Below are 23,094 nucleotides of genomic sequence, written 5' to 3' on the forward strand. Positions count from 1 at the left end.
TTTTGGCTTTACAGCAGCTCTAGGAAAAAGTTATTATTAAGCTAAAGTTTTCTGTTGTAAAAATTGTTAATTATTAACTTAGGGGATGCTTATGTCACCTTTTTGACTGAAAACAGAAGACTTTTAATGTCTTTTAAACACATTTTTAACACATTTGTCATTGAGAGCATATTTCGTAATTTAGATATATTTTTAAGATGGAAGAATGCGGTTTTACAGATGCTAGAAACGTGGCTTTCAAATGAGGTTTTTCAGAGGTTTTTAGTCCAATAATTAGAATCTCTGTTTTTTTGTTTTTTTTTCCCAGAATTTAGTACAAAATTGCTAGTCATTTAATTTTTTTTTTTTTTTTTTATGTCAGCTACTCATTCCGTTAATTTTAAATTGGTAAGATCATGATTGGTAAATCATCAGCATAACAGTGAAAACTAATGCCATGCTTCCAAATGATATCTCCCAAGGATAGCATGTACAAGGTTAACAGCAACGGTCTTAGTACTGAGCCTTACGGTACTCCATACTGAACTTGTGATCAATATGACATCTCTTCGTTTACTACTACAAACTGATAACGTCAGATAAGTATGATTTGAACCATGCCAGTGCAATTCCACTAATGACAACATAATTTTCAAGTCTATTCAAAAGAATGCTGTGATTGATAGTGTCAAATGCAGCACTAAGTTCCAGTAACACTAATAGAGAAATACAGCCATGATCCGATGATAAGAGCAAATCATTTGTTACTCTAATGAGAGCCATCTTAGCAATATGGTACGGTCTAAATCCTAACTGGAAATTCTCACAGATACCATTTCTTTCTAAAAAGGAGCATAGTTGCGAGGATACTGCCTTTTCTAGTATCTTTGACAGAAAAGGTAGATTCAAGATTGGCCTGTAATTGACTAATTTGTAGGATCAAGTTGCGTTTTCTTAACAAAAGGTTTAATAACAGCCAGCTTAAAAGTTTTCAGTACGTATCCTAATGACATGATGAATTAATGATATTAAGAAAAGGATCTATGAACTCTGGAAGCATCTTTTTCAGTAGTTTAGTCAGTATAGGGTCTAGCATACATGTTGATTTAGATGTAAAAACAAGTTTAGATGATTCTTCCTTTCCTATAGCAATGAATGAATGGATTTTTTTTTTTTCTCAGGGACACTACAATGCACTGTCTGATGTGATTTTGTAGTAGATGGTTGCATAGTTATAATTTTCTCTCTAATATTATCAGTCTTGTAAATAAAGAAGTTCATAAAGTCATTACTGCTGTGCTGTTTGGAAATGTCTGGGGTAGAAGCTTTATTTCTTGTCACCACTGTATCAAATAAATACCTAGGGTTGTGTTTGTTTTCTTCTAAGAGGGTTGATAATAATCAGATCTAGCAGTTTTTAAGCCCTTTCTATACGTAATCATGCACTCTCTCCACAATTTGCGAAAAACCTCTAGTTTTTTTTTTCTTCTTCCAGCTACAGTCCGTTTTTCTGGCTGCTTTCTTAAGGGCCCAAGTGTGCTCGTTGTACCACGGCATTGGACTATTTTCTTTAATCTTTTTTTAAGCGCAAAGGAGCAACTGTGTCTAAAGTGCTGGAAAAGAGAGAGTCAATAGTTTCTGTTGCAACATTGAGTTCTTCTGAGCTATCTGGTATGCTGAGGAGATGAAACTGATCAGGAAGATTATTTATAAACCTTTAGTGGTAGAAGTGATGGTTCTACCATATTTGTAACCGGGAGTCAGCTTTGCAGCCTTTGCTAAATGAAGTATACATGAGACTAGATAATGATCTGAGATGTCATCACTCTGCTGCAGAATTTCAACGGCATCAATATCGATTCCATGTGACAATGTTAGATCTAAAGTATGATTACGACAATGAGTGGATCCTGACATGTGTTGTCTAACTCTGATAGAGTTTAAAATGTCTGTAAATGCCAATCCCAGTGCGTCTTTTTTATTACCTACATGGATATTAAAATCACCAAAAATAAGGACTTTATCCACAGCCAGTACTAACTCTGATAGAAAATCAGCAAATTCTTTGATAAAGTCTGTATGGTGCCCTGGTTGCCTGTATACAGTAGCTAGCACAAATGTCAAGCGGGATTCATCATTTACACTAGATAACGTTACATAAAGCACCATCACTTCAAAGGAATTATATTTGAAACTAGACCTCTGAGTAATACTGAAGATATTGTTATAAATTACAGCAACACCTCCCCCTTTGCCTTTCAGACGAGGCTTGTGTTTATAACAGTAACCTTGAGGGGTGGACTTATTTAAAGTAATGTAATTGTCTGGTTTTAGCCAGGTTTCTGTCAAACATAGCACATCTAGGTTATGATCTATAATCATATCATTTACAAAGAGTGTTTTTGTAGAAAGGAATCTAATATTAAGCAAACCAAGCTTGTTTTTTATTTGTTGAATATCAAATAAATTTGTACCCTTAAATGGGTTTGAGAGGTTTTTTTTTTTTTTTTTACTAATTCGGGGAACAGACACAGTCTCTATGTGATGATATCTAGGTGAAAGAGTCTCTATGTGTTGGGATTTATCGGACTTCTGTGACGTGAGACAGCTAGCAGACGGTCGGTTTAGCCAGTCTGTCTGCTTCCTGACCTGGGCCCCAGTAAGTCAAGGTTCGTCTCTAAGACTATGTGGCATATTACTAGAGAGAAGAGCAGCACCACCCCAGGAGGGATGAATCTCTTTTCAACAGGTCAGGTCTGCCCCAAAAACTTTTCCAATTGTCTATGAACCCTATATTATTCTGCGGACACCACTTAGACAGCCAGCCATTGAGTGATGATAGACTGTATCTCATCATTCCAATGAACAGAAAGGGGGCCAGAGCAAATTACAGTGTCTGACATCATACTTGCGAGTTCACACATGTCTTTAAGGTTAATTTTAGTGATCTCTGACTAGCGAAGTCGAACATCATTAGTGCCGACGTGAATAATAATCTTAATGAATTTACTTTGACTTTTAACAGGATTCTCAGTGGATGCATCACTGAGTGGGGATAACCTGTTTGAAATTCTAATCAGAACGGAAGAGCGGTGTTTTGTCCCGCGACTATGCCGTCTCACAGTCACTACTATGCCGTCTCTACAGCCGGAACTGAACAACGTACAGAGTTCACTAAGCTAGTCACATCCAAAGCAGTATCTAAAGCCCTTGCATTCTTACTATCCTCAATTAAAGTTTGGATGCGTGTCTCTAATTCTGAAATCTTGCTGCATTTATCACATGTGTAAATCTCACTGCTGACAGAGAATGCTATACTATACATGTGGCAGGCAGTGCAAATGACAATAACAGGTGAAGATGACATGACTTACCGTGTTTTTTGACTGATCCAACTCACCACAGTCGTTTGATGGACTCGCATAGGCACGAGAAAAAAAGATGGCAAGCACGTATGGCAGGTTAACAGGTTAGTGAAATGCTAGCGTGTTGTGCTAGCGATTTAGATTAAAGCTAGTGATGTCAGATTAATATGGTATGCAATATTAGACGATATCTGACATATGGTGATGAGTTATATTTAACAACATAAACAACAAGGAATGAAAGTAAATAGAGATTCAAAACAAAAAGCTATACAGAGCTTACAGACGCAAACCACTCAGCAGCGGGGCAGACAGGAGCAATCCTAAACTTGTCCTCTCTAAAACACTGTTATGCCCATATACATTATACTCTGGGAAACACTTAGTGGTCAGGCCATCACAAAAGTAATACACACTCACAACTCTCAATCACACCGACAAGCAGTTTTAACCTCTCCAATTAACCAGACCCACATGTCTGTGGGGGGAAACTGGGATACCCGGAGGAAACCTAAGCCAACATGTGGAAAACATTATGGACCATTCCTGTTACCGTCTTAGTGTTATTCAGGGTGGCATTTTATCAGATACATTAGACCAATGTAATTCATTTACTAATAATAGTCATTGTTTGAAATTAGGCTTTATAGAAAGTTCAGAATATAATCAGTAGACAGCCTCAGAGCCGGTTTAATGCAAGTCAAACAGCCCATGGCATATGTATCTAGAGCACCATCTGTTATCCAGAAAGAAAGAATAAGCACTGTTTGGCTTTGAAAGTTAAACCAGTTTGTCAGTGGCAGGGGTGTCAAATCCTGCACAAGGATGGCCACTTTCCTGTAGATTTTAGCACCAACACACCTGCTTGGAAGTTTCTAGTGATTCTAAAGACTTTGATTAGCTGGTTTGGGTGTGTTTAATTAGGACTGAAGCTAAACTCTGCTGGAAGGTGGCCCTCCAGAAGCATGAATACACCCCTGGTCTATGGTGGTGCTTTTCAAGCCTGTCCTGAGAATCCCCCACTTCTGAACATTCATTGGTCACAACAAATTCAAGCTCTACCAATGAGCTGATAAGTTCAGTCAAGTGTGTTAGGTGAAGGAGACAAAATGTGCAGTGGTTGGGGGTCCTTAGGACAGGTTTGAGAAGCAGTGGTCTGTGGTGCTCATATCAGCTTACATGCGGTCTGACCACAAACTCCTTGAAGCACCTTCTCCAAGGTCACTGTCTGAATGCCACTTCTGATAAGAAAAAAAACAAACAAAAAAACAAACAAAAAACATCTTATTATTTTACAGCACACTTTACAGCACACTGTACAGCTCTGAAAAGCACATTTTATTAGGAGACACGCTGTAACCAACAGCACCACTTCAGGGAAGCATTATGTCTTCCAGTGAAACTGCTGCTAATAAAATGACTACACAAAATTGGTCTGTCAGACAGAAAAATGCCCCACTGCCTGTTCAACATGTCAGAACTGTTCTGTATATTGATGACAGACATTCACTTAATGGTCCCTACTGGTATAGTTGCTGAAATTACTCCACACTGCAGAACAGGGCATCCAGCACTCTGTAGCTCAAGGCAGGTTGTGTTGTCATGAGGGCTTTGTGAAGCTGTCACAGTGTTTCAGAACATTTTTATTTCAAAAGAAAAAGCAGACACTTGTTGTCAGAGTAGATGCCATATTTAATTTTTATGAATGACAACAAGTAGGGATCTACCAGAGGCCGAATAATGACTTGACAACAAATATCTATTTGCATAACAAATTTGGGAACACAGTTGTGTAAGACAGTTCTAGGAGGTAATTACACTGAACCACTTTGACAACATACTTTGGCATTTCAGAATAACCAAAACAGCATTTCAGATACTGTTCAACAGGATAGGTCCGCTGGTTGGTCCAATTATGCCGGCCCACCGCAAAGTCACATCAAAGTCTTTTTTGATGCTCATCGAGGAATTTATTCAGTAAATGTGTTTCTATCGTAGTTTATGCACATTTTCTTATCAGATAAAAAGTTTATCTGACGCAATTGACCACACAAGTTTTTTATGTGCATTTTTAGAATTTATGTGCATCTTGGCTTTTCCATCCAGCGTTTTTTATGCGATATCCCAAAAAAGCGCATAAAAATAGGTGGATAGAAACATACCTATTGTGAATGGGGCTTAGACAGCTTCATTGATTTTAATGGGAGCAATTTAGTTTTGATGCTTGCTTCCAGAATAGGCTAGTACATGGTTTTAGTATTCAAAAATCCAGCCTACAGTAGGTGCTTACCACTTCAGAAATGTTTTGACACTGAAAATTATTTATTTTTTTTACCATTTGCAGACTACGCAGAATTCGTGTTTCTTGGACTTTTTCTTGCTGAGATGTTTCTGAAAATGTATGGCCTTGGTTTCCGTCTGTACTTCCATTCATCTTTTAACTGCTTCGATTGCGGGGTAAGCGCTTCTTTAAGTATTTTAAATTCAGTTGAAAACAACAAGTAAAGCTTGTTTAAGCAATAGTTTAGATGTTTAAGTTAAACCTGAGGTTTTTTTTTTTTATATATATATACAATCAAACCAAATAATCATGCAACCCATGTATGTGATGAATCCTGGCACTGATCAAAGCATAATGTTTTATGTTTTGTGCAGGTGATTGTAGGAAGTATTTTTGAAGTGGTTTGGGGATTCTTCAGGCCTGGAGTGTCTTTTGGCATCAGTGTCCTCAGAGCTTTACGACTGCTACGAATCTTTAAGATAACAAAGTAAGTTCATAACATTTATCCAAGGTATTTTTTCGAGGAATTTTAAGCATGATGGCCGCCAACAAAAGCAAATGTTGTTGTTGACATTAAACTACATAAAGGCATCAGCAGGCATATTAAACAGATGTGTCTTCTACGTTCACTCTTGACTACAACACCAGCACTGCACAGTGGCGATGAGTGTCTGTGGTGCACCACTTGATTCCACAGACAAAAAAAGAATTTCCGAAAGGACAATACACTAAACTACTTTCAACATAAATGTTTAAAGATCAAATAATGACAATGTAAAGAACATGTATTTTGTTTTATCAGGTACTGGTCATCCTTGCGGAACTTGGTGGTGTCTCTCATGAGCTCCATGAAGTCAATCATCAGTTTGCTCTTCCTCCTTTTCCTGTTTATCGTAGTCTTCGCTTTACTTGGCATGCAGCTCTTTGGTGGCAGGTGAGAAATTGATCATGGTATTACAGCACCGATCTCTTTCAGTCATTCTTACAGACAAACATAAAACCATTTAACTACAGATACACTATACTCAAATATGACAACAAAACATTACATCAATTCATTAAAACATACACTTCAAAAGATTGTAAAGAGGGGGAAACATTTTAAAGGAGCCTCAAGACCCACCTTCTCTATTGCCTCACAGTCTTCACATACACACACAAATTTTCACTAACTAGTCAACTAGTCCTGCCACTACATGACGCAGTGTGTGTGTGTGTGTGTGTGTGTGTGTGTGTGTGTGTTAACTAGTCAATCAGTTAATTTAAATTTGAGTTTGTTCAATGCATGATGACAACAGAAAGAACATTCCTCTTTGTACACACTTGTTTCAGAGTAACTGTGTGACATTAGTTTTAAATAATATACTGTAATTGACATATATTTGAAATTACAGGTAAACAAAAATAAAGTGAACGCAGAGTGCTTTCACAAAATATATTATAAGTGAACCACACTGCATGCACTGAAGACAATGACTTAAGACAATGCGAGCAGCATGGTTCTGTCAGTGGAGATATGCACACTTTCCCTCCCACCCACATCATCTCAGTTATGCGGACATTCTCTCCACTCTCACACTTTTCATCAATGCACCTCTGTACTTGCCAGAAACAGCAAGGACGCTGGTGCTGCATGACATATAGTGAGTGATTTATATAATATAAAGTCTGACCTGCCGAATAGTTGACTAGTAAAAAAATAGTTGTGCAAGCTCTAATATGCACAAAAAAAAAAGCTGTTGACTCACAAGAGCAATAGGTCTATGCTTCAAGCAAAAACAAATGGTTACATTTGCAGTCAACTGTTTCAGTTAAAAGGATGCTTATAAGGATAAAAAAAAAATTACAAACGTAAAATTACAAATGTAATTTTAGCTAAATCAGTTGTAACAGTAATCAGTTCTTTCTTTTCCACAGGTTCATTTTTGAAGATTACACTCCTACTAATTTTGACACGTTTCCAGCTGCCATCATGACTGTCTTTCAGGTATGACTCTCCAGATCACTATATTCTGTGCTGTTCTTCAATGGACGTGAACATTGTAAATACTTTGATTGAAAAGGCTAATATTCACCTTATATTGAACTTAACTGGCAGCAAAGCTTTTAAACAGTTGGTGAGAATATATATTATAGATGTATTATATAAAGCCAATTTTTCTTGCTTATCCTCTCATTGTGGCTGCCATTTTGAAATCATATGACCATCTGTTTGCAGTTCGATTGAGGTTTACACCAACAATGGTTCTACAGTTGTTGGGATTGAATTAAAAGTTATATTATATTATTTAAATATATAATTTATTATATTATTTTAAATTAAATAATAGTTTAAAGTCACAAAAAATATTTTGAATTTACATTGCATGCCTTAACTATTTATATTATTTTAATTGCTCTTTTTGAATTTCTTAATTTAACATAGATTCTTACTGGAGAAGACTGGAATGAGGTGATGTACAATGGGATACGCTCCCAAGGAGGAGTGCAGTATGGAATGTGGTCCTCAATATACTTTATTGTTTTAACCTTGTTTGGGAACTGTATCCTTTTAAGCCATGACTATTTTCTATGTGCTATAAATAAATAAATAAATAAGGAAAGAAAAAAATAATAATCATTTTGTAGTTGCACATGAAAACACTGTTGCAAGTTTGGAACATATGTTCAAATAGAACCCAATTTCTTGACGATGCTGTGAACAGACACATTGCTCAATGTATTCTTGGCTATTGCTGTGGATAATCTAGCCAATGCACAGGAACTAACTAAGGTAAGACAATGAAAGCACTTTGCATAACAGTTTTCTAATAAACATGTAAACATAATATGACATATTATATTTGTGCTATAAAATGACTTTGTGCTAGAAAATGTTCCAGAAAATAACATATTATGTATGTTTCTCATTAGTATTTCTTTAATTATTCATGTATCCAGTGTATTAACTTTTGTGTGCATTTTGTATAACATTAGTATTCATGCATTTAAGTAATACTAATGTAAAGTACAACAATAACACTCTTTTTTTATGTTAGTTCATAGTGTATTCTGTTATAATGAAGAGATATATTTTGTGTAGGAAGAAGAGGAGGAGGAAGAAGAGTTCTTCAATCAGCGTTATAAAAGCAGAGAATTTGGCCTCTCGGAGTAAGTTTTTATTTATTTATTTTTTTACACTGTCATAAGCAATTTTTCAAATTAAGGATGCAATTTTGTATCATCTATTAAGAAGCTGGTAAGAGAAAGCCTTCATAGTATCTAGCAAGAATTTGATGTTGACTGCTGACTGTTTGCTGACTGCAAATCTTCTTGTGCTTCAGACATGCTTTTAAACCATTATGACACTATGCTACTATGTAATTTTTCAGACCCATCAAACACATGAACAGAAGTGTCATATATGAATGTACCATTTGTCTGTCATGTTTTTGGATCAGTATTGGTTCTGGTCAAATTTGAAGGTGAAGAACAAAAAAAAAAAAAAAAATTGTAATGACTGAATTGTTTTCTCTTTTGTCTTTAAATCTTGATTATTGAGGGTGTAAGAATGTAATTATTTTTTTATTTATTTATTTATTTTTAATCTTGAGTTGCTAGGAAACTCAAGCGCCTACACCACAGGGGGAATGGTCTGTTTATTTTAAAGGAAAAAAATCAATATGTTATTAGAGCTTGAGTGATTTGAAACTTTAATTTAGTACAGTAGACAGTGGAGTTTAGATTTAAAAGTACATAACACAAAATCAGAACCACAGAAGTCAGTAAACAATGAGAGATCAAGACAAATCACAAAAATAAAACCCTTTGGATTCTTTCTATGGTTTTACATCTGACTATCACACTGGCTTTTGGAAAGATATTTTCATGGTCTGTTTCTTTCTTCTTCTTTTTCTTTTGTTCTTGCCTATAATACATCATAACCAAGACTTGGACAGTGTTGAGTATTTTAAGTCAGTTCATGCTCTTTTGCTCTTATGCTTTTATGACATTGTAATGAGGTTTATCATAGTTGGCATGTCAATTGCAGCATTCGTTTCTGTCCTCCTACTGGATCCTCTGTAGACAGGCGTCATATAAGTAGTGACATTGTAGGACTGCTACCCAAAATTTCTGACTGCCAGAAGTCAGAGGCTGAAACTCATTGCAATTAACGAGCATGTCATAATCCATGAGCTTGGCACACTAGACAGTCTAAGACTGTTGATTTGCTTATTGTAAGCATTATGATTCGACAAAATTCGACAGCAATATTGTATAGTATACACCAGGTTGAAAAGTAGCAGTGAGGTAAAATCCAGTTTTGATTAGAACAAAGTTCCTAGTGACATACAGCTTTTAGCCGATTTTACCACTCCACTAGTCCAGCCTTCATCTTAGTTTTTCTTGTTGGGGTGAGACTATGAGACATAAGGCATGGGGTATAACCTGTCAGTACAGCACAAATGTGACATCAATTACAAACACAAATGGCAGAAATTGATTTGTGTGCTTTAGTATGTGTGCAGCGGTTACGCATGTTTAAGTTCCGAGAACTTGTTTTGGTCTCTTTTTAAAAAAAAATCAAGAGAGCTGCAATTGTACTTAACTCTCTGACCATGCAGTGAAGCAGGGGTACTCAAGTTAGGAGGCCAAGAGGGCCACATTTTAACCACATAGGGCCAGATTTACTAACAGCTTGTGTCAGCGCAAACCCTCTTTTGGCGTTAAAACTACTGTCGGGATTTTCTAAAGACACGCAGTGCAAAATTAGCGCTGAAAAGGCATGGACTGTGTTGTTTTTGCGCCTGACCTTATTGCATATGCATTTGTTGGAGTTTCTCTTTCAGACGCCAAATTTATGGGAGTATTTAAATGATTCACGCAACGCAATTTACTAATATTTGCGCTCATCAATTTACTGGTATTTGCGCCATTATTTAACGCCCAAAAAAAGCATGTCTTAACCTATTTTGCGACATGGCTGCAATTGTTGCTGCTAGGAGGAGACATCGCAGAGAACAGGGAGCTTGTGGTGGAAGAGAGATTATTAATTTCTTTGTAATTTCTTTTGTTTATTTATATATATATATATATATATATATACATACTGTATATATGTATATGTGTGTGTGTGTGTATAGGCCAACATGGCTTGGCAAACAATATTATATACGTGTACGTGTTTGTCAGATTACATGTAACAAATTGCACCTGTGTCGACCCGCACCTGATAAGAGCATTGGCTCTGCTTATTTGCGACCCAACACTAATTTGCGCTGCTCTTGTTAGATTGCGTTGGTCATTATGTAAATGATTTGACTGCATCTGTGTTATTTAATTTGCGCGTCAGCAGATTGCGTGCAAAACTTGCCACTCCCATCGGCGCATTTGTGGAATTGCACTCTCACGCTAATTTGCCCCGTTTAGTAAATCTGGGCCATAAAATGCAAAGGGTCACAAATTACAACTTGGATCGTAAGACTTTTATTTAGGCCTACTTAAGACAATATTTGTAGTTTTACTGAGTATTTAGAAATGCAGTTTATTATCTAGCTAAGTCGCTTCACAAAGGTTTCATTATTATTATTATTAATATTTGATTTTGGATTCTGCCTTATTTATTTGGTCAGAATACAAAATCCTTTTTTTTTTTTTTTTTTTTTTTTTTTCTGTCACAGTCTCACGAATCCTCTAATTAACCAACAATGTAAACACAATAAATAAGAGATTCTCCATGAGCTCAATGAAGTGACAACAGCTCTGTAATGGGAGCGCTCTCTGCTTGCTTTCTGTTTATAACACATTGACATTAAGAATAAAAGTTTTGTTTTTCATGCTGCTAAGAGGACCATCAGCCACTTACACACTGCAAAGTTTCAAGAGTGTCAACCGCATTAAATGATGCAAAAATAAAGTTACTTCATTTTTAACTTGTGCGCACAGTCTCGTGCATTTGATAGCGTGGACATACACAGGCGCTCAACACATACGCACTAGAAAGATTAATCCTTGTCTAGTCTTTCTCACTCAAAAAGTTAAAAAAAAAAAGTCTTTGTACTCATTTAAAATAGAGTTGCTTGTATCTTTTAATCAGAAAAAGCATGCTGTGCGTGTACACTATGTGCGTTCTGTGCTGATGACTAGATGTGCGTCACGCGCAGTGTACGTGTAAACACACCTTAGTGTATGTGTAAAAACTGAAGTAATATTACTCATGCTAATTTTGAACGCAAATTATAATAAAAATACATTTATATGTAGCACAAATTTAATGCTGGCGGGCCGGCTGGTGGCCCACCTGTTGAGTACCCCTGCAGTAAAGATTTGTAAAGGCTAAGAATCACTGAACGTCCTTCACTATTTAGGTTTTGGCTGCAATTTTTAACCATGAGTGTTACCTGGGAAAAACTGGGAGTAGCTTTTTTTTTTTTTTTTTTTCAAAGGGAATGACAGTATTCTTATTACTGAGCCAGTTCTCCTGGAGTACCATGGTGTTTAGTCTTTGAGCAGCTGTGTACTCAGGAATTTTAAGGTCAGTAAGTTCCTCAGAATGTTGTTTAGCACTCTTTGGCCAGTGTCACCACTCCTCCAGTGCATGTTTGTTTGGAATGTAAGTAGATTGCAATCAATCTAGAGTAAAACTCTTCAACTCCAGGCCTGAAGGCCAGTGTCCTACTGAGTTTAGAGCTTGAACCCTAAACAAACAGACCCATACAATGTAATCAAAGTAATCGGAATTACTTGCAAAATTTGGTTCAACTGGGGTTGGTACTAAAGTCTGCAGGAAAGTGGCCCACCAGGACTGGAGTTGAAGAACTCTAATCTAGAGCATGGATGTTCAGTCTTGCTCCTGGAGGGCCACTTTCCTGAAGAGTTTAGCTCCAACACACCTTCCTGGAACACCCCTGGTCTAGAGAATTGTTGAATTTAATAGGTAAATCTGTAAACTGGGGCAAATAAAATGAGGCAACACTGGAATAGGAAAGAGTGCTAGACTGGTAGAACAGTTTTGTCTTAACAAGGGGTGTCCAAACCTGCTCCTGGAGGGCCACTGTCCTGCAGAGTTTAGCTCCAACTTGCCTCAACACACCTGCCTGCAAGTCTCTAGTAAGTCTAGTAAGATCTTGATTAGCTGGTTCGATACTGTATTTAAAATTAAACAGTATTTTACTGTATAAAAAGATTTTCTCATAAAACTATCTGAAACTTTGTTTGGAAGCAATCACAGCAAGACCATATACTTTTGCTTAACTGCATGGTTCTAATGAAGTTTCTTTTCCGCAATGCTGTCAAAATCAAAATGAACTTTGAGTATTGTAGTCAACTATATGTGTTTCTCTGATGCTCAGGACATTTACTCACTCTATCCAAGTAGCTTTATCAGTTGTGAACTGATGGTTGTGGCCACAATGGCATCACAGCATTGTATCCTTACTCCCTAAGTATTGCAGATGGGTCGCAAAACCACTGAACCAATTATTTAGGTCCAAGTCTTCAGTACTCTTGGATGTGTGATGCTTTAAATTGCTGATACACTGCCATGTCTTGTCTGAGAGTCTTGTGGTTATTTGGTTTCTCCGATGTACAATACCTCATCAAACTGTACTGGAGGCATGGACAACTCTGGCCCTCAAGGGCCACTGTCCAACAGAGTTAGCTCCAACCCTAATCAAAGGTCAAGTGTTGATGATTAGGGTTGACGCTAAACTGCATGACATTGAACCTTGAGGGCTAGAGTTCTCCATCCCTGCTGTACTGCATATGACTCTGCTCTGCCTTTTTTCAATCCTGTCTTTTGGGTGCACCAGCTTCAATATGAGTGTGTTGGCCAGTTAGAAGTGTACTGGAATGTGTGCTCCAATAAGGCTAGTCTGTTGTCCTGTATATATTCCTGTGAACCTATTTCAGTTACTTGTCTATGATGCTAATGTGTTCTGTGAACATGGTCACTTCATTGGTTATGATCGCTTGACCGTCACCTAGATGTCATTGATATATCTGATTTTTTTCTTTTCTTTTTTTTTTTTTTCCCACTGGAAGGTTTGGTAGAGGTTCTCTTTTCAACCCTGTCTATTTGTCATCAGTGTGCCCATGGATCAGTTGTATTTTTGACTGTAGAATTGGTCTCTGTACCTGAAGCATGTGGTGTTCCAAAACAAGTCTAAGACACTCCATATTTGGTTCAGGTTAAGTGTATTTATGCCATGCATGTTGTTGGCCCGTTCTTTTGTTCTTTTTGAGTAGGAATGCAGTTGTAATCAGAATTTCTGCTCTTATTAGTAGGAATGAAAAGTATGTCTAACAATGATGGACATGCTAAATGGTGATGAACACCATGACTTCTTGACTTACTGGACCTTCTCTTAAAAGTTTTTGAAAAGTTCTGAAAAGTGATTTTCTAAATATTGCCGATAAATGATGAAAGGAGCACGCCAGGTGTCTTGCAATATTATATATGCGTGAGTTTATGCTGCTGGCAATCAGTCAGAGGGTGTTTTGGGGAGGCCAAATAAACACAGAATAGATTCCTTAGGGTAGCAGAGGTAGCGGAAGACAGCTTTGAGCCATGTTTAGACTTTTTTTAGCACCGCAGAAGAAAGTCTAAACAAGGACATAGTAGTAAACAAATTAGGTCTTGTGTACTGAACGTGCATGATTGGCCACAATGTAATGACATAATGAATTTTTGCCGTGCACACCCTCATGCTTGTGCGAATGTGGTGAGTATAAACCAGCCTTTAGCCTTCTCAAGTCTACATTCACCTTCATATATTTGTAGGGCATGGGTAGCCAACCCTGCTCCTGGTGAGATACCTTCCTGCAGACTTCAGTTCCAACCCTGCCTGTAATTTTCAAGTAACCCTGAATCTGTAACCTTTGATTAGCTGGTTTAGATCTGTTTGATTGGGGTTGGAGCTGAAATCTTCTGGACAGCAGCTCACCTGGAGTAGAGTTGGCTACACCTGTTGTAGGGTCTCTTTTAAATTTTTAATATTAGATATTAGTCAATAGAAGCTTGGCTACTTTAACAGTGGGTTAGTCAGATGTGTTAAGTACAGCTGTGCATCTTTTGTCAGTAGAGAAGAAATTGATGTTCTGATCTCTGTTGAGTGACATCAGGACTAAAACGTAAAATGTTTTGAGCAACAGAGAAACACATCCAGTTGACAAATAATTATCATTTTAATTTCAAGTTCAGTTAATTTAGACTAGTTACTCTCTTCTCTAAGATGCTTGCATAACAGCTTAAAGTTAGTTACAGTTATGCTAGTCCTGAAGCTTGTGGGTTTTATGAGTAGAAAAGTTTTTGGCTAAATAGAGTTTCTCTGGGCATAGAGACAATAGTATGAGAGAAAGGGCACATAATAATGGACCTACAATGAATCAATTGCTATTGCAATATTAAGAGATAAAAATATACTACCAAAACCCCGGGAAAAAAAAAAAAAAAAAAAATTCATCTAAAACATTGATTACAGTTTGTACATTTCACACAAATGTGTGATGTGGCATTAATGGTATTGAGGTGCCAAAGAACCCTTTAAAATTTTAACATAGGGTTTCTCAACTCTGGCCCTCGAGGTCTACTGTTCTTCAGAGTTTTGCTCCAACCTTGATCCAACTAACCTGTCTATAACTTTCTAGTAATCCTAGTAATCCTAGCAAAAAAGACCTTGATTAGCTTGTTCAGTTGAGTTTGATTCAGGTTGGAGCTAAACTGTAGGACAGTGGACACTGGGGGTTAGAGTTTTTCTATCTATATGAAATATGTGTTGGCTTGTGTGCAGTTTGGCAATATGGATTGTTTGGTTTGTCTTATCTACAAATACACTAATGGCTTATTTTCAATTAATCATTTGTTTGATTTCATGGACAACAAAAGAATACGCATAATTGTAAGTAAAACTGTCTGTATCTTTTTATCTGTTGTGTCTGCCATTAACATTGCATTGTCCATCTCATTAACACTCCAAACTTCCTGCTGATATGTAGATCCTTTATGCAATCTGTTTCTCTTATTTTGTTTCTTCTCTGTTTATTTTTATTATTCAAGAATTTCCCCCTGGTTTTCTCTTGAATTACGTTTTATTTAGCCTGAATCGATAGCCATTGTTTTTATTCTAATTTCCTGATTTTTATCACACACCCCTTGTGAATTGTGATTGTGCATGCTGCAAATGATATAACTCTTGTGACTGAGATATAGCATGTCCATGCAGAAGGAGACGGAGACCATACTTGTACAGGAAGCGCGCCATCCACCGAGGAAGACCATCTCCTGCAGAGGCAGAAGAGGAACCTGCTGTCAAACAAGGGGAAGAGCAGCCTGTGAATGCTTTTGCTGGCCGACGTGAGAGACGTAAAAAAATTAACATGTCCGTCTGGGAGCAAAGGACGAACCAGCTGCGGAAACGTCGCCAGATGGCCAGTCGTGAGGTACTGTTTGGCAGTCCTACAGAGGATCAGATGGACACTCCAGTGAGTGATCATCACCAACAGAGCTGCATGTCCCCTGAGACAAGCCCTTTACACTTGCCAGAATCACCAATGTCTGTGGGGATTCCCCTGCCAGAGCCACCCATGTCTATCACCATTCCTCTCCCTGAACCTCCAGAGTCTGAGCCATTGCCCCTGATGGGATCGGGGCTGGAGGAGAGGCCAAGCGTTAATAACCACCATTCAAATACAGAGAGGAGGCATCGTGTGGCAAGAAAGTTTCGGGCTGCTGCCGCTGCAGGGGTAGCAGAGGGTGGGCGACACAAACGGCACAGACATCGAGAGTCCAGAACAGAGAGCAGAAATGTAGAGAATCACCAGCAATTTGGGTGCAGCGAGAAACAGGCTGAAGAGGGTGAGGATAAAATGGAGGAAACACAGTCTAAAAACATGATGCACATGTATGAAACTGAAATAATGTCTGGCAAGCAAATTGAGAAACAGGAGGAATGCCAAAGGTAAGAATGCTACCACAACTCATTTTTATTTAGCAAGTTACTAAGTTCACATGCTAGTTTACCTTCTGTTGCTGTTGACATTCTGTTACTGTTGTGGTTTGGCAAAGAACTAATAATTGAATTTACAAATGTTCATGTTTTTCTTTTTTCTTTTATGTCTGGTATGATTATAGTTGAAAGTAGCATGGTTTTCTATTTGTTGAAGTAGTTCTGCAAGGCACAATACAGAGCAAAATTTATGTGATCAGACATTCACACCTGTACATTTGTATTTTAGGGAGTTTGTGGGTGATGTGACAGGACAAGCAGCTGTTCTTGAGGAGCTTCAGTCTGTCTGTACTGGAATGGAGGATCAAGCAGAAAGCCAGGAAACTCCATTTCTGAGGCACAAAGAAGACTTTACATCAGAATCCAAATACATCACAGGGGAAGTCTCAGACATTGAGAACAACGGCAGCTATCTTAACCAGGATGAGTGTATAACAGAAACCAGCATTAAACGAGAGACGTCAGCCCAGCCTTTGTTGGAAATGGCACCAATGACTGGTATTTGAGCTATCCATCAATTCATCCCTTCCTCCATCCATCCTGCTTCTTTTTTTTTTTAATTGCATCTTTACTGTGCAGAGTATGGTTCCTCTGGATTGGTCTTCTTGTACAGTATTTTCTGTTATATCATATCAGTTTCTAGAGTTTCAGATGCTTAGGAAATTAAGTACCAAACTAAAACAGTTCGATTGTAAACAAAAATGTCCTTAAAATATTAGTGATATCAATATAATATTGATATTATTATATAATGACCTAATAAGCCCTAATTTGTCTAGCTTCTAATGTGACAGGTATGCAGCAAATACTATGAAGTTTGGTTAGCATAGTCTTGAATGTTAAAGTTTTCTCCTTCCTTTTACAAGTTTATTTATCTAAGGACATGTAACTGGTCACAAATTCTTTCGAGTTCCCTTCCGAGGGTACTCGCGCTGCATCCCAGTTGACGCTTTGGGGGAATGCCTTCAGCGTGACTATGTCTGAAACACGTGTACAATTAGTCCAATCCTGATTGGTACTATGTCACCTCGTGATGTATGCCGGTGTAAGGCAGAAGCTATAAAGGGAAGCCAGCAACACAAAAGTCTCAGCTTTCTATCTTCAGAGAAGCACTCTTTGTGACTGTCGAGATAATGGAAGAAGCCATTCTCCTCCCATATATCTAGTCCCACGGTCCACTATTATTCTTCGATCCTGGGGCTTAAAGAGAATGGCTATGGGATGATGCCATGGGTTGAATAGACACTTGCGTATCTCTTGCCCCTGATGCTGCGTTGTCCCTTAAAGCCCTGATGCTTCCTACCAAGCCTTGTCGCACAGCTTCATCTCTAGTGGGCAAGGCATACATGGCGGCGGATCAGACTGGTGCTTGTTTGCACATTATGGGAATTTTGCAAGCATACCAGGCTGACATGCTCAGGGACTTAGATGAGGTAGAAGTGGGGCACAATGCTATTAAAGAGCTGTGTCGGGCCACTGACTTAGCTCTCCGTGCCACTAAGGAGATGGCCCGCACCATCGGCCGCTCCATGGCAGCTATGGTGGCCATGGAGAGGCATTTATGGATGAACTTCTCGGGTATCAAGGAGAAGGACAAGTCTTTCCTTCTTGATGTCCCTCTGTCGCCCCCCTGGCCTCTCCTGCGATGTTGTGAGTAGTGTCGTCAAGAGGTTTCAGGAAGCTAAGAAACAGGTGGCAGCATTTCAGAGGTTCATACCTCATCGTCAACAGTCCCATGAGGGCTGCTGCCCCAGCCATGTACATTGAGCTCCTCGTACAGGCAGCAACAGAAAGAGAGTGTTGCACCCCCCCAAACAAACACACACACACACAAAAATGGGGGTCGAGGCAGCACCCTCACCTGAAGCCTAATTAGGAGAAGACGGATCTGAGGAATATCCTTCTCACTAAAAAGGCTTTGGGAAAGAGGTTCTGATGTCATGCACAGGCCTCTGACGGTCCCCCCTCATATGAGAGAGCGAATTACACCCGCTCCTCCGTGGAGCCCTCAGGAAATCGATTTGTTAACCCTGCCATCCACAGCGCTTCAGGGCACGACAGTTTCCAACGAAAACGCTGCGGTCATGGGGGGTTTGTCCTGCCCAAAGAGGCCTTTAGAAATATCAGTTTGCTTCAGAGTACCTTGAAAGGCTCTGATAGACTTTCTGGCAGCTTGGAGAGCTATACCAAATGTGTCTCAGTGGGTTCTGCATACAATACAATTAGTTTACAGAATCTAGTTTAGGCACTAGCCATCCAGATTCAATGGGGTACTAAGGACTGATTTTGTACCGAGGACTGGTTTGTAACGATCAATCTGAAAGATGCATACGTCCACATATCCATCCTTCAACAACACAGGAAGTTACTGAGGTTTGCTTTTGGGGGCGAAGTATACCAATATTGGGTTCTTCCGTTCGGCCTAGCATTATCCACATTCACAATGTATGGATGTGGCACTGGCTCCTCTGAGACTTTAGGGCATCCGTATACTCAACTATATAGATGACTGGTTAATATTAGAGAGATGACGGCTCGGCATCGAGATGTCGTGCTCGACCACATCAAGCGCTTGGGGTCGAGACTCAACAGTAAGAAGATTATGCTTTCTCCAGTACAGAGAACAACTTTTTTTTCATGTCTCCCACATGTATCGAGACAATTCTGCTACAAGTATCCAGAGTCAAACTAGGCCAGCTGATCACCGTTTCAGAGACTATTAGGGCTGTGGGCAGCAGCGTCCAACATAATACCTTTTGGCCTGCTGTACATGAGACCTTTACAGTGGTGGCTCAGGACCAGGGTATTTTCCCCACAGTAGAATCATTTTTGCACGATCAAGGTTAGGCACAGATGCCTTCGTTCCTTGATCATGTGGAAGAAACCCTGGTTCCTGTCCCTGGCTCCAGCCCTAGGGGCATCCTGGCAACAGCGTCCAACGTAATACCTTTTGGCCTGCTGTACATGAGACCTTTACAGTGGTGGCTCACGACAAGCGATTTTCCCCGCAGTAGAATCCTTTTTGCACGATCAAGGTTACGCGCAGATGCCTTCGTGCCATGATCATGTGGAAGAAACCCTGGTTCCTGTCCTTGGCTCCAGCCCTAGGGGCATCCTGTCATCGAAAGATTTTGTTGACAGATGCATCCCTCATGGGCTGGGGAGTGGTCATGGCTGCTCAGCCCAGGGCCTCTAGAAGGAACACCATTTCTAATTGCACCTACATTGCCAAGAGATGTTAGCAGTAATGCTAGCCTTACGACATTTCCTTCCAGAGCTCAGAGGCCATCGTGTTCTAGTAAGGATGGACAATACGTCTATGGTCTCTTATGTCAACCATCAAGGGGGTCTGAGGTCTCGCCCTCTATGCAAACTGGCACATCCGATCCTCTTGTGGTCCCAGGGAAGACAATTATCTCTCAGAGCACTGTACATCCTCGGGCACCTGAATTTGGGAGCAGACGTACTGTCAAGGCAGGGGCTGAGGCCCAGGGAATGGAGACTCCACCCCGAGATGGTCGAGTTAATTTGGAGGAGGTCTGGACAAGGGGATATGGATCTGTTTGCATCTCGAGAGACAACTCACTGTCCGCTGTGGTTCTCCCTCAGACATCCAGCTCCTTTGGGGCTGGATGCTATGGTACAGACATGGCTGAGGCTATATCTGTATGCTTTTCCCCTGATCGCTCTGCTCCCTAGAGTTCTAGAAAGAGTATGCCAAGATGGGGTGCAGCTTCTTCTGGTAGCCCTGTTCTGGCCGGCCTGAGTATGGCTTTTGGACCTGTCAGCCTTCATAGACGGTCTCCCTTGGGAGATTTCAGTCAGGAGGAACCTTCTATTGGAAGCCGTAGGCACAATATTTCAACCCCGGCCAGAGATGTGGAAACACTGGGTCTGGCCTCTGAGGGGGATCAGTTCCTAAATGCAGGTCTCTCCACCATTCTCAATTCTAGAGCTCCTTCCACAAGGAAACTATATATTTTAAAGTGGGGAGTATTCACTTTATGGTGCAGAGAGCACAATGTGGACCCAGTTAACTGCCCAGTGGCTTCAATGCTGGAGTTCCTTCTGGTCTTTCCCTGTCTACACTTAAGGTGAGTGGGAGATCTGCAGGCCCTGTCAGTTGCCTCCTCCTGCATTGATTTTGCCCCGGGTAGGGTGAAAGTTATTTTCCACCCGAGGCCGGATTATGTACCTAAGGTACCCACTAATGTGGCCCGGTCTACAGTCCTTCAGGCCTTCCATCCTCCTCCTCTATGTCGGTGGAACAGGAGAAGCTACATTTACATTGCCATGTCAGAGCTCTTGAGGTCTATATTTGTACCACTATGCAGTGGAGAAAGACAAGTTACTGGTCTGCTTCGGGCCCCTAACAGGGGGTGCCCGGCTTCTAAACAGACAATCAGTAGGTGGAATGTAGAAGCTATATCTATGGCTTATGAGGTGTGCAGCCTGCCTTCACCTCTTCAAGTCAGGGTTCATTCCACTAGAAGCATTGCTTCCTCCAGAGCATTGCTGTCAGGGGCATCCCTGCATGAAGTTTAATTTATAAGGTTTCATTGCCTTCCGCTCAACCCGGGGTCACAAGTTCTTCTGTCCTGAGTTGTGCCCGGGACAGCTTCACACCAGGACAGGCATTTGTCAGCATGGCGAAGTGGGTATTTCTTTCCCCAAAGTGCCAGCTGGGACGCAGCACAAGTTCCCGCAAAAGGGACCGTCTCAGGTTGCACATGTAACCATGGTTCCCTGAGAGGGGAACGGGACGCTGCGTCCTGTTGCCATACTTCCTGCATGCCTGGGAGCGGCCTGCTTCAGCCTATCAAGATCTGAGGCTGTTGTGTTGCCAGCTTCCCTTTATAGCTTCCGCCTTATGCTGGCACACGTCAGCAGGTCAGCAGGTGAACATGTACACATGTTCCAGACGCATTCACACTGAAGGCGATCCCCCAAAGCATCAGCTGGGACGCAGCATCTCGTTCCCCTCTCAGGGAACCATGATTACATGCGTAACGTGAGATGTGTTTTACGCCATGAACAGTCAATTTTAAATTGTGATGACAAATGCATTTTCAAAATTACATATAATCCACAATGTCTCTTAATTAAAGACCATAAAAGCTTAATGACTATAAAACAAGTATCCAAATTATGTTTGGAGTAGATACAAACACACACACACACATATATATATATATATATATATATATATATATATATATATATGCATTTAGCATCAGTTTTTCTCTAACTGTATCAGAACAGACCTGTGAGAACCATTGCCATAATACAATATGCATTACACACAGAGCATTGAATGAAGTATGGGTTAGAAATGGAATCATTGAAAATTGCAATAAGCACTTTTCAGCAATGAAGTGTCTATTGTGTTTGGTGCTATTTTTTTCAGTAGGAAATTCCTAATGATCAAAGTGCAACAGTGTTCATTTGTGGTGAAGTAGTTCAGTGGCTGATGGCTGAGTCCTTAAGGAGGGGTGGACTACAGCCATTGATTCTGTTTGCAAAGCAGATAATTTGTTAAAGTGAGGACAGATTCATTAATAGAGACACAGAACTGGGTCATCAGTGCCTATGGCAATCTTAGCTTCTTCAGCTGTCTCAGAAAGTAAAGAGAAGTTTGTCTTTAGAGTATTCTGTTCCATTGCTGTAGTAGTCTTGGTACTGGGTGTTGGGTGAAATCTAGGTTAGTGTTCACTCAGGCAAATCTACAGTAAAACTCATTCAGATTATTTCCCCCCTAATATATTTGTACGTAAACTTCACTAAAAGCAGATATAAAACATGCCACACAATGGCATGTTTTATATGTTTTACATCTCAGATAAGCAAAATCACAAGAAATCATGGTCAAGATCAAAACCTAGACGATAAAGCTTTAACAAATCACATCAACTGAGTGAATTTCATTTGTGAAGATCTACAGCACCCAAAAAATGAGAAAAAAGTGTGAGACAGCACCTAGCAACGGAAAGTCTAGTGAGTTGTACCAAGAAACGTCTCGGTTACGTATGTAACACTCGTTCCCTGAAGGAGGGAATATAGACATCAAGTCGGATGACCGACGAATTGGGATCTCGCTAGAGAGTCCAATCTACTTCAAGTGTTAACTAAAATGAGCCCATGCACATTGCCATGCGATTATTGCATTCAGCTGCTCTGCCTCGCAGCGCGGGTATAAATGAGCAGCAGGTGCAAGCGCGTATCAGGTTTTCGCTGAGGAGACGAGCCGAAGTTGGCGACCCGGCACCCCAGCAGTGGTACTGCAGATGTGGCAACGGGAGGTGACATCTCCGTTCCCTCCTTTAGGGAACGAGGGTTACATACGTAACCAAAACATTCCCTTTCAGTCAGTCAATCTCGACATCACGCCGGATGGCAGACGAATTGGGATCCCTACCAAAGTGCCACAGGTGCTGCTGACTTCCAGTGCCCTAAGTAAGACAGCTGGGCCCATTTGTAGATGGGA

The 23,094-nt window shown here is 39.9% G+C and overlaps 1 protein-coding gene across 2 annotated transcripts in view; it reads left to right on the forward strand.

Annotated features, from left to right (window-relative positions):
• Positions 1–23,094, forward strand: part of cacna1eb (calcium channel, voltage-dependent, R type, alpha 1E subunit b) — a 120,765-nt gene that overhangs the window by 58,054 nt on the left and 39,617 nt on the right. For both annotated transcript variants that reach the window (XM_051876205.1, XM_051876213.1), the window contains 9 exons: positions 5,689–5,801; positions 6,000–6,112; positions 6,428–6,559; positions 7,543–7,612; positions 8,051–8,168; positions 8,331–8,398; positions 8,708–8,775; positions 15,828–16,562; positions 16,840–17,108. In XM_051876205.1, coding sequence (XP_051732165.1) covers positions 5,689–5,801; positions 6,000–6,112; positions 6,428–6,559; positions 7,543–7,612; positions 8,051–8,168; positions 8,331–8,398; positions 8,708–8,775; positions 15,828–16,562; positions 16,840–17,108 — 1,686 coding nt within the window. The remainder of the gene's footprint in view (positions 1–5,688; positions 5,802–5,999; positions 6,113–6,427; positions 6,560–7,542; positions 7,613–8,050; positions 8,169–8,330; positions 8,399–8,707; positions 8,776–15,827; positions 16,563–16,839; positions 17,109–23,094) is intronic.

Source organism: Ctenopharyngodon idella, chromosome 2 (assembly GCF_019924925.1).
Source record: "Ctenopharyngodon idella isolate HZGC_01 chromosome 2, HZGC01, whole genome shotgun sequence".
Taxonomy (NCBI): Eukaryota; Metazoa; Chordata; class Actinopteri; order Cypriniformes; family Xenocyprididae; genus Ctenopharyngodon; species Ctenopharyngodon idella.